The sequence below is a fragment of the Apteryx mantelli genome, chromosome 1 (assembly GCF_036417845.1).
Source record: "Apteryx mantelli isolate bAptMan1 chromosome 1, bAptMan1.hap1, whole genome shotgun sequence".
NCBI classification, from domain to species: Eukaryota; Metazoa; Chordata; class Aves; order Apterygiformes; family Apterygidae; genus Apteryx; species Apteryx mantelli.
This window is the reverse complement of record NC_089978.1, coordinates 149,866,622-149,882,055: the sequence shown is the minus strand read 5'-3', so window position 1 is coordinate 149,882,055 and position 15,434 is coordinate 149,866,622. Positions and strand designations below refer to the sequence as shown.

General features: G+C 39.8%; 2 protein-coding genes across 2 annotated transcripts in view; one reads left to right on the top strand and one right to left on the bottom strand.

Moving 5' to 3' along the window:
• Nucleotides 1-10,432, bottom strand: part of PLCZ1 (phospholipase C zeta 1) — a 60,303-nt gene extending 49,871 nt beyond the window's left edge. Inside the window, exons 1-3 of the mRNA XM_013947366.2 lie at nucleotides 10,419-10,432; nucleotides 9,756-9,879; nucleotides 6,670-6,904 (exon numbers count right to left, since the gene is read on the bottom strand). Of these exons, the coding sequence (XP_013802820.1) occupies nucleotides 6,670-6,904; nucleotides 9,756-9,879; nucleotides 10,419-10,432 (373 nt within the window). The remainder of the gene's footprint in view (nucleotides 1-6,669; nucleotides 6,905-9,755; nucleotides 9,880-10,418) is intronic.
• A 368-nt stretch (nucleotides 10,433-10,800) lies between these two features.
• On the top strand, nucleotides 10,801-11,694 carry CAPZA3 (capping actin protein of muscle Z-line subunit alpha 3). Its single transcript, XM_013947142.2, is given in 1 exon segment — nucleotides 10,801-11,694. A coding segment is annotated over 1 exon segment (894 nt).
• The last annotated feature ends 3,740 nt before the right edge of the window (nucleotides 11,695-15,434 follow it).

Below are 15,434 nucleotides of genomic sequence, written 5' to 3'. Positions count from 1 at the left end.
AACAGGATGCATCTTCCTATCCTCATCATGTTTCTAATCCCATCCATGCAAATGTTGAAGAATGGGCAATAATAAAAAAACAGATATATAAAATCTTATTAAAAAAAGATAAAGTGCATTTGATTAGTATGAAATGTTTTCTTTAATCTCAACGAGTCAAGATTTCTATTTGAAATTTATAATAAAATGAAGAGATAACAACATCTGTGTAGAACAAAACTGACATTTGGATGTTACTGAGAGACAACCGTCAGGTATTATCCACATTCACCAGTCTTACAATCACTTCCTAAAAATGTATCCTTCAGCCAAAAATGGAAGCTTTAGCACAAAAAAAATGCACATGTAGCATTTTTCCATTTTAAATTGTTTAATAAAAATGGAAAAGCAATGTATTCCGTATTTTTCCTGAACTAACTAAAGTATCCTCAGATAGTTAATTCAGAGTTCTCTGGCTCAACAGCAAAGAAAATTCTTCTTCTCGTGCATGCAAATGTTATGAATGGACTAAATGTTATAGATTGGCTTTTCAATGCTGTGTGCATATATAAAAATCTAGTCACTGTTTTTATCTTCAACTTGACATACCAATGCTATCAAGTTTATCAGATAGTGGTTATTATTAGTAGCAAACCGCTCAATCAAGTGTCAAAATCTGCCCTTTTCACTTACTGCAATGTATAGGACAAGGCTAGCAGATGAGTCAGATCACTCTGATGAAGAATATTTTATACCAAGTTCAGAATGACAGTTGCAGAAAATGATCTATTACTACATTATATGAATCAATGATCATGTTAATCATGACTGGAACTTTCCACCAACTATTCCTGAGTGAGAGTCAAAGGAACATGAACAATACAGCTATTATTTCATTCAGTAAGATTATTCCAATCACAAGATTAACAATTTGTTCACAGACGAAAAAACAAACAAAAATTTGACTTAGCATCTGAAATTTAAACCAGACATTAAATTAAAACTGTAGAAATCTTATTTGATACTTATGAATGTATTTTCTAACTCAGTGGAAGTTATTGAGTGCTTAACCATTTTATAGCTATTAACTTTCCCATCAAAATAGATGTTTCAAAGCAAAAAAACTTTTAAACCAGCAACTTAATATACAGTTACTTAATAAATACATTAGTTCTCAAGAAGAGTAGGATATATTCAGTCAAATATGTCCTAATTTGAGAGACAACCTCAAAAGGTAGTGTATAGAATCAAATGTTTTGTAGCTATTATTAGACAGTGAGCAACACTCTAATGAAATAACAAATGCCTTCTGTTTCTTGTAGAAAGAGTGACCCAGTTTCTTCTTTCTAACACAGAGGGAATGGTCAGCATAGACCTTCCAGGGCTACTATCCCAAAAGAAGATCTTCTCCTCTATGGGCTTAGCTCTGATTCTCCTCAAGCAGTTATCAATTCCACCCAGTACCCACAGAGTGGGAAACAAATAAAGCTAACCAAGTTAAACACCTGATCTTCAGCTTCCACTGAACACAGTAACAGCTTCCGATAAACTGCAGTAAGCTCTGGTTTGCTTTCCTCAGCTTAGTTGCAAATTTTGCCTCTACTTATGTTCAGTGAAGCTCAGCAGAAAAGCAACATCACAACTTGGAGCAGTCCTCAATAGCTGAAGTGTACCAATACTATGAACTTAAAAAACCTCCACTCATCTCTGACTTCTTACGACATGATTTAGAAAGGGTGATCAGGTACCTATGAAGATCTTGCATTTCATCAGAAGTGCTTCTTCTATAAGTAAATCAAGGGGACATGTGAGTCTTAACCTCTCTCTTGTTTTTTGGTTTGCTTGTTTTTTTTAAATCAGTGAATGAAACAACTTGGAAGGGAATATATATTGAGCAGACAAGCAGAATGGCAGATAGGAACCCTAAGGAAAATAAAGTAAAAAAAATGGTCTGCAATGACCAACAGAGAGTTGGAGAACAGAAGATATACAAGTACAAGGAAAAAGACAAATAAATGATAGGGAAAAGAAATGAGAATACATGGGAGAGGACAAAGGAGACTGCTGTGGAAATAAAGAAATTAAGACACAGAAAGAAAAAATAAATATATGAAAAATTAAACTTTTACAGTACTAAGTGTATGTTTCTTTTTTGCATAATAGTCTCAGAATATTACTTTGATTTTGTTTATTTAAACACTCATCAAAATATAACAGGAAGTGCTCCTAAAAAAGCAATTACAGCCACAGAAAACCCCTTCCATGGAAAAAAAGATGGGCTTTGTAGGTATGCCTGACTCAACTGGTTGAGGAACTCATATTGCTTAGAAAAAATATTTGGTCTACAAAGCGTTACTGAAACCAGGAAGAACCCAGCTTGAGTTCCAGCTTTCAGTCTGCATTACCAGTGCAAGCTGATTAGATAATTTCCATCTACTACAACAAGAAAAATGCCATGGATTCACTGAGGCATAATAAAATTGAAACAGCACGAAAAATAATCTACAAAACTGCTTGTCAAAGGTGTGGGCAGGCTACCAAGAAGGAATATTGAAACATTGCCCGGGCATGCAGAAATGATTTTAGGAAAGCCAAAGCTCAACAAGAATTGAAACTGGCAAGGGACATCACGAGCCACAAGTAGTACTTCTATCGCTACATTGGCCATATTTTAAACAAGGAAAATGAGGGCCTGAATGGGACAGGTGGTTTAGTGATAGCGGACACAGATAAGGCTGACATACCCAATGCCTTCCTTGTGTCAGTCTTCGTCAACAAGGGGTCCCAGGCCTTTGTGCCTGCAGGCGTGCTTCAAGGAGGAAAGTAACTACCAGCAGTGGAAGAGGATCAAATCAGAGATTACTTAAGAGAATTGACACATACAGGCTAATGGGACTAAATGGGATGCATCTGAAGGTGTTGAGACTGCTGGCTGATGTCACTGCAAGGCCCCTCCCAAAGATATCAGTCTTTGTCAGGCCATGGAAATCAGGGGAGTTCCCAATGACTAGAGAAAGACAAATGTTTCACCCATTTTCAAAAAGGGCAAAGACAATCCAAGGAACTACAGCTTGGTCAGCCTTACTTTCATCCCTGGGAAAACCATGGTGCAAGAACTCTTGAGAGGCATTTCTGGGCACATGATGAAGAAGGTAGTAGCCAGAAAGGATTTACCATGGATAAACTATGCTTGACCAACCTGATTTCTTTCCACAGTGAAATGACTAGATCTGCAGATGAGGGGAGAGCAGTGGATGTTGTCTAATTCAACTTTAGTAAGGCTTTCAGCATCGCTTACTAAAGCATCCTTGTACCCAAGTCAGCACTTAGCAGTCTGGATGGATGGGCTGCTAGGTGAATAACTGACTGGACTACCTGACTCAAAGGATAGTCGTTAATGTGTCATACTCTACCCGGGGCCAGTTACAGGTGGAGTTTCTCAGGGTTCTCTCTGGGGCTCTATCCTGTTTAATACCAATGAGTTAGAGGAGCCTCACCTCACCTCACCTCCAGCCTAACCTCCATCCCTGGGAAGATGATGGAGCACCTTACCCTGGATACCATTTCCAGACATGCGAAGGACAAGAAGGTGATTGGGAGTAGTCAGAATGGATTTACAAAGGGGAAATCATGCTTAACCAATATGATAGCCTCCTACTATGAGATGAATGGTTTGGTGGATGAGTGTAGAGCAGTGAATGTTGTTTATTTTGACTTTAGCAAGGGTTTTGACACTGTCTCCTATAACATCCTCATAGATGAGGCTGATGAAGTATGGGCTAGATAAGTGGACAGTGAGGCAGACTGAAAACTGGCTGAACTCCTGGGCTCAGAGGTTTGTGATCAGCAGCACAAAGTCCAGTTGGAGGCCATTCACTAGTGGTGTCCCCCATGGGTTGATACTGAGGCCAATACTGTTTAACATCTTCATTAAAGACCTGGATGATGGGACTGAATGCACCCTCAGCAAGTTTGTAAGTGATACAAAACTGGGAGGAGCGGCTGATACACCAGATGGTTGCACTGCCATTCAGAAGGACTTTGACAAGCTGGAGACATGGGCCAACAGCAATCTCATGAAGTCCAACAAAGGGAAATGCCAAGTCCTGCACCTGGGGAGGAATAACTCCATGTATCAGTCTAGGCTGGGGGCTGACCAGCTGGAGAGCAGCTTTGTAGAGAAGGACCTGGGGGGTCCTGGTGGACAAGTTGAACACGAGCCATCAACGTGCTCTCATGGCAAAGGCAGCCAACAGCACATTGGGCTGCACTATGAAGAGTGCTGCCAACAGGTTGAGGGAGTTGATCCTTTCCCTCTACTCAGCCCCAGTGAGGCCACATCTGAAGTGCTGTGTCCAGTTTTGGGCTCCCCATACAAGACAGACATTGACCTATTGGAGCAAGTCCAGGAAGGCCAAAAAGATGATTAAGTGACTGGAGACATCTGAGGAGAGGCTGAGAGAGCTGGGACTGTTTAGCCTGGAAAAGAGAAGGTTCAGGGGGGAATCTTATCAATGTTTATAAATATCTGATGGGAGGGAGAAAAGAAGACAGAGCCAGACTCTTCTCAGTGGTGCCTAGTGACGGGACAAAAGGTAATGGGCACAAACTGAAACACAAGAAATTGCATCTGAACTTCTTCACTGCGAGGGTGGAACACTGGAACAGATTGACCAGAAAATATTGGATATCCTTGGAGATATTCAAAACCTGACTGGACATAGTCCTGGGCAACCTGCTCCAGCTGATCCTGCTTGAGCAGAATTACTGGTCTATGATTCTGTGAGAGGGAATTCACCTTCATCAAACTTGTAGATGACACCAGTTTGGAGGCTCAATCAATACGCTTGAGGGCAGAGCTGCCATTTAGAAGGACCTAGACAGACTAGAAGAATGGGCTAACAGGAACATGATGAAATTCAACAAGGACAAATATAATGTCCTTAATCTGGGAAGAAAGAATCCTCTGCAATAGTACAGGCTAGGGACTGACTGGCTGGTGGGCAGCTCTGCCAGAAAGGACCTGGGGGTCCTGTAAGCCACTAGGCTAAACACGAGACAGCAGTGGGCCCTGACAGTGACGAAAGTTAACAGCACACTGGGCAGAATCCACGGCAGAATAGCCAGTAAACTGGGGGAATTAGTTATTACTCTTTACTTGGCACTTGTTAGACCACATCTATGTCCAGTTTTGGGCCTCTCAATACAAGAAAGATGTTGAGTAACTGGAGCAAGTCCAGCAGAAGGCTGGAGGTCATGACCTGTGAGGAGACAATTAGGGAACTGGGCTTCTTCAACCTGGAGAAAAGAAGACTTAGAGAGGACCTAGTAGTAGTCTTCCAGTATTTACTAGGGGATTATTAAGGAGAGAGACAAGTTCTTTATGGAGATGGGTCATGGGAAGAAAAGAGACAGTGGTCATAAATTGAAACAGAAATGGTTCTGATTGGATAAAAGGAGGGGAAAAAAAAATTCACTGTAAGGACAGTCAAGAAGTGGAACAAGCTGCCCACAGAAGCTGTGGATCTCTGTCCTTAAAGGCTTTCAAGACTCAACTAGAAAAATTCCTGAGCAACCTGGTCTGAAATCAATTTTGACCTTGCTTTGAGCAGAAGGCTGGACTAGATGCCTGAGCTCCATTTTCATCTGAAAAATTCCATGATTCTTTGATAGTAAAAGTGTGCGTTTAGAGGCCTAATTGTAGAAGCTGATCACAGAACAAAAGGAACGTAACATTTTCGCTTGAGAGAACATAAATATATATAGCTTTAACTGAAATAGCATGGATAATGGCAGCAATAGACACATGACGGCACAGATTAATAACAAGACCACATGCCCACCAAACACGCTGAGCATCCACAATGTTTGCCAACCTATTTTAGTGCACCATGAATATTGTTACCAATGATATCCAGCTGAGGGCAAAGTCAAGTGTAACTATCCAGTATTTCAATCTTTATCAGTAGATGTACGCTTAGAAGTTTTTTCCTTCTGTGACATCTATGAATTAGAGGATTCTTACATTTAAACTTTCTGCTATACAACACTCAAACATAGACACACCAAGTGCAAAAAAGTATGACTGATACTCCTGAAAATACATGCAAGTGTATTTCCTGTAATTCAGTTTCCAAGAGAAATATCCTATGCTGAACAAACAGCTTGCTAACAAACACAATTTCTATTTTTTTCTTTACAGTCCACATTTATATTCCTTTAATTAATTAAGCAAAATGATTTTTGAACATTTAGCTAAACCTAAAAGTTCAGTCTGACTTCCTAATAATGGCCATTCATATGTCTTAGTGGGCATTAAGATTTACTGCAGTTTCTATCGGCTCATCTACTCTATGAAATTTGCATTTTGTTTGAAGCAATCCACATGTAAGTTTTGGACCAGTCTACTGTAGCACGGACTGAGAATGACTGATCTGGAAGTAATGTGCTACCATTGAGCAATATGCAATGTAAATTTATGGTGCTTATAATGGTTTCTTATATTATCACATCCTTAGTATTTAAAGATCTGAATCAAAAAGAAAAAATTTATATATGCTTACAGTCAATATCATACATTTGTTTTCTTTAAAATGTCCATTTGTATAGTCAGATGAGTATTTGAAAAAACACAGTAACTTACAGAACCACAGTAAGTAACTTAAAATTAAATACTTAAATGACACATACCTTCTTCAATGGGTTCATACTTTGAAATAATTTCTAAGGCAGTTGTTTCATTAGCTTCTGTTTCCAATTGTTCTTTTTTGAGAAATGTGATGAGCTCGGTGTCAGCTAGAATTTTGTGGTTCGGAGAATAAGTGCAGAAAAGTTCGTGAAATTCAGGTCTGTGTACAATAGTTCGATAAATTGCCCTGAAGTCTTCTATGTTAATAGTTGGTACCTTCCGTTTGTCAACTGTTTTCTGAAAAAAACCTCCAAACAGTCAGTAAAAGGTCTGCACAGATTCAAAGACAGATGAACAACAGTCCATTAAAGCTTATCATAAGAGCTAAAGAGCTTCTACATGCAACTTTTAAAATTTGTCCTTATGGTTAAAAATATTTTATATAAATTAAATGAATTCTGTGACATAACTAGCATCTAAGCAAATACAGTAAATTTATATATAATGCATAGACAGTATTAAAACATGCTATATAATATAGCCCCGAAAAATAATTCAGTATAATAAAATCCACAGCATAAGAATTATGTCAGTCCAACAGAAACTTAAACCATATTGTAAATACTTTCAGTTAAATTTATGTACAATATACAGTAAACATCAATATCAAAAATGAAATAAGGATGACCAAATTATCATGAGATCCAAGTCCTTCAGTATGTCAAATAAGAAGAACTATCTGAAGTCTGGAGAAAAGATACTTTATAATAACCTATGATATTACATTCCATTCTTAACAGACCAGAATGTTTAACTCATACTAATTATTCGCACATTCAGAATTCTTAAAACGTAAGCTTGTTTTCATAAATACAGCTTACAAAGTGTTAGCATATTGATTGATTTCAGTGTTTAAGTATAAAAGCTACTAGAAAAATCAAAAGGGTGAAAGAGGCTGAGTAGAATACAGTTTGTTACTGTTTCTGGCATGTACATTTTTCCGCAGGCTTGACAGTGTTATTTATCCATTAAAATTTTCTACACAAAATATGTATTTGTGCATACAAAATGTAGATGTTTCTAACAGTGTAGCTTGTGTTGTTCTTAAAAATTGCCAAATTAAGACAAACTTTGGGAATTTACTCACAAAATTATGTGCAAAGATCCTAAATAAATGCCAATCCATTGCCCCACCAATTATCCCTGTAGGCTGAGCAAAATTCATTATCATTGTCTCTTTAGACTGAGACTACCAAGAAGGATAGGCTTTAGCACCTAATAACATGGCACTTACTGTGGTAAACAGCTTTCCCCCGCCCTGAATTTCCATAAACACCTTACTTGGGCTCTGGCTACTGTTTGGTGCAGATTTTTGTTTACTACTAGACTAACTGCTTTTGAGAGGCACCACAAAGACTAAAGGCCTAATGCTACATTATCAGATTCTTCCCATGCAATACGGTTCCCAGTAACAGACGTCTGAAAGGGTACAACTATAAAAGCAAAAATATATTAGATCACCAAAACAAGAACAAATGCAAGTTCCATGGGGAGTTCTAATCAAATAATTTTACAAATCAGTATTTAAGTTTTTTCTTGGAGTTTGTTTAAGAGAAATTTAATGATCATTTTTAACTAAAATCATCAGCAAGAAATAATTTAATACAAACACTAATAATACATTTTCATTACTGCTTGAGAAATCCCAAGTCTAAGGTTGATCTCTTCAATCTATTTTTAATGTCTTTAACAATCTGCAAATTTACTCATATCTGTAAAACAGAAAAAGAAATATCAACACATTTTGGAACTAAGGTAGTCTATCAGGACTCAGGAGACCTTTACTTAGTTATTGGCACAAAAATGAAGTTGGGCAAAAAATTAAATTTTCTATCTATCTCAGTTGCTCATTATTGAAATGCAGACAATAACACTATCCAGGAGTGATTTGAAATTAGTGTTACAGGGATCACACAAATATAAAAAAGGCTGTTAAAAGTTTTTGTTGGAAGATCTGTATTATTCTTATTTTTACAAATGCACATCAACTCTTTGCTATTCAGAAAAAAAAGTATCTTGAAAAGACTTTGCCATTGAGATAAAGTATATGAAAACACACTATTCCTTAAAAAATTTAATTTTCCTAAATCGGATATTTTCCAAAGGAGCATTACAGAAAAAGAAATTAAAATAGAATAAACAAAACAAAAAAAGGGTTCTTTAAAAACTATGTTTATGGATTTTTAATCATCTATAACCCTTCGATTAACTAGATATCCTTTCAAATTGCTTATCATTTTTACATACTATTATACTGATGAACAATTTCAAACCAAAACCAATCAAATACTCAAATCTCCCTCAAAAAGCAAAGAATGGTTAGCAGCACTGTTAAGAATAACTAGATCATACTGTTAAGTATATTGTATTGTTCAATTTAATTAGATCAGATTTGTTCTATGCAGGTCAGTTCCTCAAATAATTATTCTCTTCTATACCCACAATCATTCATCTAAAATTTCTCTCTGAAAGCAAAGTCAGCAGAAAATACAGAAAACAACGATAAAGAGTTTCAGGTTCTCAAGGCTGGCAATTCTCTCTGTGCAGTGCAAGACGCTGAAAAAAAATCACAGACAGCAGCCCCCACATTTAGAAAGCACTGAGCTCACACAACTGTTTTTACTTTGGCAGGACAAGGCAGAGAACAAGGAGAGAGGAACAAGACAGAATGGGGAAATACTAATGTCTTCCTCTACGGCCTGCCTACCAGCATGACATAATCTAAGAGTTTCTGACTGTCCATAGCTTAATCTCCTCTACTAAACCTGGACAAGATTAGCTAACTGATTAAAAATTCTCAAGGAAAGTGAGGCCTTGTTACAAAAAGGTTGGGAATCAAGGCCTGCATATTTTCCATCATCCTACACTATTCTGGTATGGTAAAGAGATGGTGTTAATGCAGCCATTCAGTTACCCGTTTTACACAGAAATAAAAGATCTGGATGAGGCACATTATTGGCTAATTTTTCACGACCTACCAGAATGAAATTCTCTTCTAAAAACCTTAAATTAAGAAAACTGCAACTATAAAGCCCTTGCGCACTGGCCTTCTAAATGTATGTAATTGATTAATCTATATATTCCTCACCTTAAAAACATGTTTTACATGAATGTAATCAAAAGTGATTTGGAGTTTATCGAGCAGTTTCATCGTACTGTTTAAATCGATCTTCCCGTTTCTGAACTCATTCTGAATGATGGACAAAAACCACGTGCAAGAGAGATCAGGTTAAGGAAACTTCTGACCCATTTCGGTGCCTTTTAAAATGGGGTGCGGGGGGAGGGGGGATTTCTTTTAAAAAAAATAAAAAGTTTGTAGGTTTTCCCCTTCTCATACGCTTGAACCTCCCTGTCTTCTGATTTCCGATAATACAGCAGGCTCTGGGGCATGCAGGAAAACATTTTTGCCCCACGCCCGGAGACTCCAAGGGCAAAGGTGGCAAAACGGGGAAAGATGAAGGGTGCAAAGGGAAAACGAGGGCAGCCAGGGATGAAGAAGGGCATGCAAAGGAAGGAGGGAAATACAGAGGGCTGGCCGGGGAGGCCGAGCGTGGATAGAGGAGCTGCGGGGGCAGCGGCCCACAAGGAGCAGCGAGGAGGTGAGGGGGCGGCAGCGCCCGGCCCTGTGCCCCCCCGGCCGGGCCCTTCAGGCAACCGTGCCCCTTCCCCGGCGGGGTGGCCGCAGGCCTCGAGGCAGGCAGGCACATGGCCCTGGTGGTGTTGGGTGAAGGCAAGCCGAGGAGGAGGATATTTGTTCTCTTCCATGGCGGCTCCGCATCACCTGCTCTGGTCCCCTCACTGCAGTGGCATCGGCAGCGCACAGCAGGACATCACCTCGGCTTGCTCTGGTTCCCCGCGGGCGCCCTCCCCTGCCCCCTTGGCCCAGCGCCCACCCCCCGCCCCAGCCCCCGCCTCCCTGGGCGCTGGCCCCCCAGGGCTCTGCTCCACGCTGCCGCCGCTGTGAGGTCACAAACGACCGCCATCTCGCGCTGCCTGGCCTCCATCTCGTGCTGCCTGGCCACCATCTTGTGCTGCCCAGCTGCCATCTTGCACTACCCGGGCGCCATCTCACGCTGCCTTCGTGGCCACGAGGAGCCCTGCCCCCGTCTCCCCACCCTTCGGGCAGTCCTGGCATGCACCTGGGGCAAGGGCCGCCACTGCTGCAGAAGGCGCCGCTGGTTTGCAGCCTGCTGCTTCAGGCCCCTCCTGGCGAGTTCGCCCAGGTCGTCCGGGACCTCCAGGCACTGGTGCGTGACAAGGAGCTGCTGAGGCACGAGGCCGCCCGTGCGGGGGCCCAGCGCAGCAAGAGCCACTTCCCCCCAGTCCGAATAAACAAGCATACTGTGCTGGTGACCCGCTACAATGATTTAGGTGGAAACTGCTTTTTTGACCCGCAGGACAAGCTGTCTTTTGCGTTTGACCACCTGAGCAGGGTGGCCGGCAAGTACCGGCTCCATGACGTGCTGCTGGATGAGGGGGAGCTGTGGAAAGGGGCCCTCCACAAGGACCTGGAGGCGTACGTGAGCCGCCACTTCCCCGCAGGCAACTGCTGCGTCTTCCAAAAAAACGCGAGGAAGACGCAGATCTTCATGGCCTGCATCGAGGCCCACCACTACCAGCCTTCGGGATGCTGGAATGGCCTCTGGAAGTCCGACTGGACTTTTGCCCTGACTCCAGTGACCGCTCGGGTCACGGGGATCTTTCTTCTCCAGACGCACTACTTCAACGGTGCCAACATCCACGTAACGGTCAGTAAGTCTGCGAGTGAACCGCTCAACGTGACAGACCCAAGTCAGCTTGCCATAGATTTTGTGAAATTCGTGAAAGCTGAGGACACCAAGCTGCATATTGCCATCCTGGAAAACATGCAGACCTTGTCGGAGGATATATGGGGGAAAAATCTGCGGAGGAAACTCCCTATCACTCGCACCTTTATAAACTGGAATAGACTGCTGAATGAGCAGCGTCTGTAGATCAGTGTCTCCAGCGCAGAAGTACCTCTATGTCTATTGAAATGCACCATTTGATATGGCAGTCTAAATAAAAAATAAACAGAAGAAGAAGAAGAAGAAACAGGGGAGTCATTTAGTTGATTTATTTCTGGATAACTCAGCAGAGTGCAGAAGCTGCCATCATTGCATCACCACTTCAAAAATAATTCAGGTCTGTAGTGATTGAAAGTCATTTACTGTTCAGATTTTCTTCCTGTATGTTCTTTTCAGCTGTTTCTAGAGGTACTGCTAACGGTCACTGTCAAAGGCTACTGTAGATGAACCAGCAAGGAAACTCTTACGTTCCTTTGTAATTTCTTCAATCTTATATATACTTATTTAATTTCGTACTATCATCTGTAGTGTTTGTTCTAAGGAAACTGGTAAGATAGGTTGGCAAAGATACTGAGGTACTATTACTAGGTTTTTTAATGATCCTGAAACCCCAGAAGTTTGGCCTTCAGGCTTTGCTGAGGCATCTCTGTATATACAAGAGAGATCTCTAATGGAGTCACATGAACGAAGGGAGATCGCAGGAGGAATAAATTTATTACAGCTAGTGCAGAAAATATTTGAGAACTAACTAGGGATGTACGTTGGCTGTTGCCTATTTCATTTCAGAATAAAAGAAACAATGCCATTTCCCTTTTCCCACTTTTTGCCTGAATTACAAGTGAATATTACAAATATCAGAAAGATATATGTGATCTATTCACAGTTTCTTAATACGAAACAATAATGTATGTTCATGTATTGTTATTATAGTGGTACCCAAACAACAATTCTGCAAAAGCTGCTATAAAGATATAAAATAAGGATTTCTACCTAGAAGGTTATAGCTCTAAGGAGAAAAAATGGTATGAAGGGCCGAGCTGGCAGGGCAGGATAGGACCAGAGAGGGCATGGGGCACTTTAGCATTGAGCAGAAGTATTAGCGCTAGCTCCTTGTGAGCTAGCACAGGTAGCAGAAGCGGTAATACTACCTCCACAGGTTGTTTTACAATTAGTAGTGGGGCTAACTAGCCTGGGCGCTTACTGGCAACAGCTAGTTTGTTTAGTTTTTGTGTGTAGGCACGATGAGTTTCACAAGCAGGTATTCTAGCCGTACTTTGTGTTTTTCAAACTATGATAGTGTCGCTTTGCTAATATGGTTTATTACTATAAATTAAATGCCTTACCACACTTGCTGTTTTCTCTAAACATATGTTTTGATTTAGAGTTTTATTAGAAACAAAGCTTAATTTGAAGCAGTGCTTTGTAAGTACTAAACTTTCTAAAAATATTGAAATGAGCTTTTAAATGCTATTCTTACAAATGTTATTTTTTAACGTAAACATAACATTTTGCTTTTGTTTGTCACAGCTAATAGTAATTATGCTGTGATCTGGATTCAGCAAGGCCTTTTGTTAATACTCATCAATGTAGGATTATAGCTGCAATGCTCACACTGGCCATGATTGCTTTCATTGTCTTTTTTTCTTAAATGAAGTAGAAGACTACTTGTTTTGGTTATGTTATGGCATACTTGTTTGGTTATATACTTGTCTGGCATTGTTATGGTTTTGGGGATAACCAACAAGGTTATCCAACCTTAGCTTACTCTTCCAAAGCAAAATGAAGATTTTGCTTCTGTATTCATACCTGATTTAGGAGGTTCCTTATTTTATGCACCTGGATATGATAATTAATTACCCAGAAAAAACAATAACAAAAAGGTTTCTAATATAAACCCATCATTCTACATCATCCTATATTGTTGATGATGAAGTTTCATGCTCTGTTTTCTTTAAGAACTTACTCATTTATAAAGCCCTATTGCAGAAGAAGGAATTGTAGTGTTGCCAATATTTGAATGCAACTGCAATAAATGAAATATTGCCATTAATATATACTGAATTTTTTCAGATTTACATTAACTAGACCACATTTTTCATCTGAATTGTTTATCTTTATGGTCACTCAGCACAAGGAGTCTGTTCACTTTGTGCTAATTTGTGTGCAGAAAGGTGTTCGTTCTATAAGGTTTCCTTTCCGCAAGCAGAAAGCAGACTCCTGCCCTCGTGAAAATGTCCCTTGACAGATGTCCATTTGTTAGAGAATCCGCACCATGGACTTGGAGAAGGATGGAGCATGGAGAGCAATCTCTGTACTCCTTTGATCTGCACAGAAAGCTGTATCACCTATGGGTCATTCTCTTTTCACCCCACAGCTGCTACTGAGATCCATCCAATACCAGCCTAGCTTTTTTAGTGCCTGTGCTGCTGCTGGAGACTATTCAATGATCAAGCAGCTGACTTTGCATGGTATTTATTTGAATATGTGATTATTTCTTTATAGAAAAAAATTTTATTAAAAAGTGATACACACCAGGGCTCCTATAATGAGGTAGCTTGTTGTGAGTGTAGTTCGTGTATGCAGTACAGAATGGGTGATGAAGTTTTTGAAATAAATTTAGGTGCTAACAGAAACAAGGACACAGCACTAGAAATTCTGGATTTTGGAAAAAGCACTTTATTTAAACACAAATACTGAACATGAACTAACAGTAAGGCACCATGGAAAAAGACTAAGCAATTAAATGACTTTCAGTATAAATATTCAGTATCCACATTTATTCCACCATATCCGTCTCTTATGAGGTGCAAATACGTGACATTTTACAATATGCTGTTCTGTTAAATTAAATTCTTTCTTCCTTAGAGTGCAGTCTCTATAAGACAAAGGTGTAGCAAGGAGTGAAAGAATAAAAATATTTAATATTGTAGTATCAGATAGTGAACCCATTTTTCTCTCTTCCCTGTCAGTCCTCTTTCAACGAACTTTCCATCTTCCTTGAATTTCCTTTCTCTCTAAGAGAGGGAATCTGTGATATCAGGATCTGCAGGGAGAGCTGCTCAGAGGGACAGAGCAGGGTCAAGGTTCTGATTTGGCTGAAAATGCTTACTCATTCCTTGCAAGGCTTATGAAATGTAGCTGGAAAACATAAAGACAATACAGGCTTTGTTAATTATTTCCATTCTACATTCTCCATGATGGGTTTGATTTTTTTAGTTTTTGAAAAGGTGAAACTTGGGGAGGAATAGCCGTTATTAGAAGAAAGCTAAGTTGCACTGCTCCGTTGAAACTTTACTTAACTTCTACATATTTGGTTTTGTGACTGCATATGTTTGAGATTTAGTAGCAACTTGTTACTCATTTGCCTTTACTGGAATTTTTTGTATAGGGAATACATTCCAACTCAAATTATCTTTATTCCTAAAATCCTCCTCCTTTTTTGTCTACTGCTGTGCAAACTACTCACATTGTTATAGCTTCCTGTGAATCCTTCTTTTCTCATTGGCATTACTGCCACATATTTTAAGAAATGAAGAATAGGCACATGAAACTAAAATGAAAGTTGAAGTTGTCAGATTGTAACTTAAATAGCTTTCCATAGCAGACTGGAGTGTAGCAAACTTGGAACTGGAGCTGTATCTGTGGTTTATTTACAAGCATGACTATGTATTGTTGGAGATTTGCTTTCTGGCTGCAAAAATACATTATCTTCAAGTAGCTTTCTGTAGTATGCTTCCAACTTTGCTTTCCCCTCCCCCTTTTCTTTGGTGGTTACTGAGTGGCCACAGTTATTTACCTCAAAGGAGAAGATCACTCACTTACTCAGTTCAGGAATGTGTTTCAAACATTTACACAATGAGATGCAATTCTCATTGAAAATAAAATTTGAAATGTACTTAAAGTCTCCTTCTCCACCTACATGCTTGCGGCCTCATTGAAAT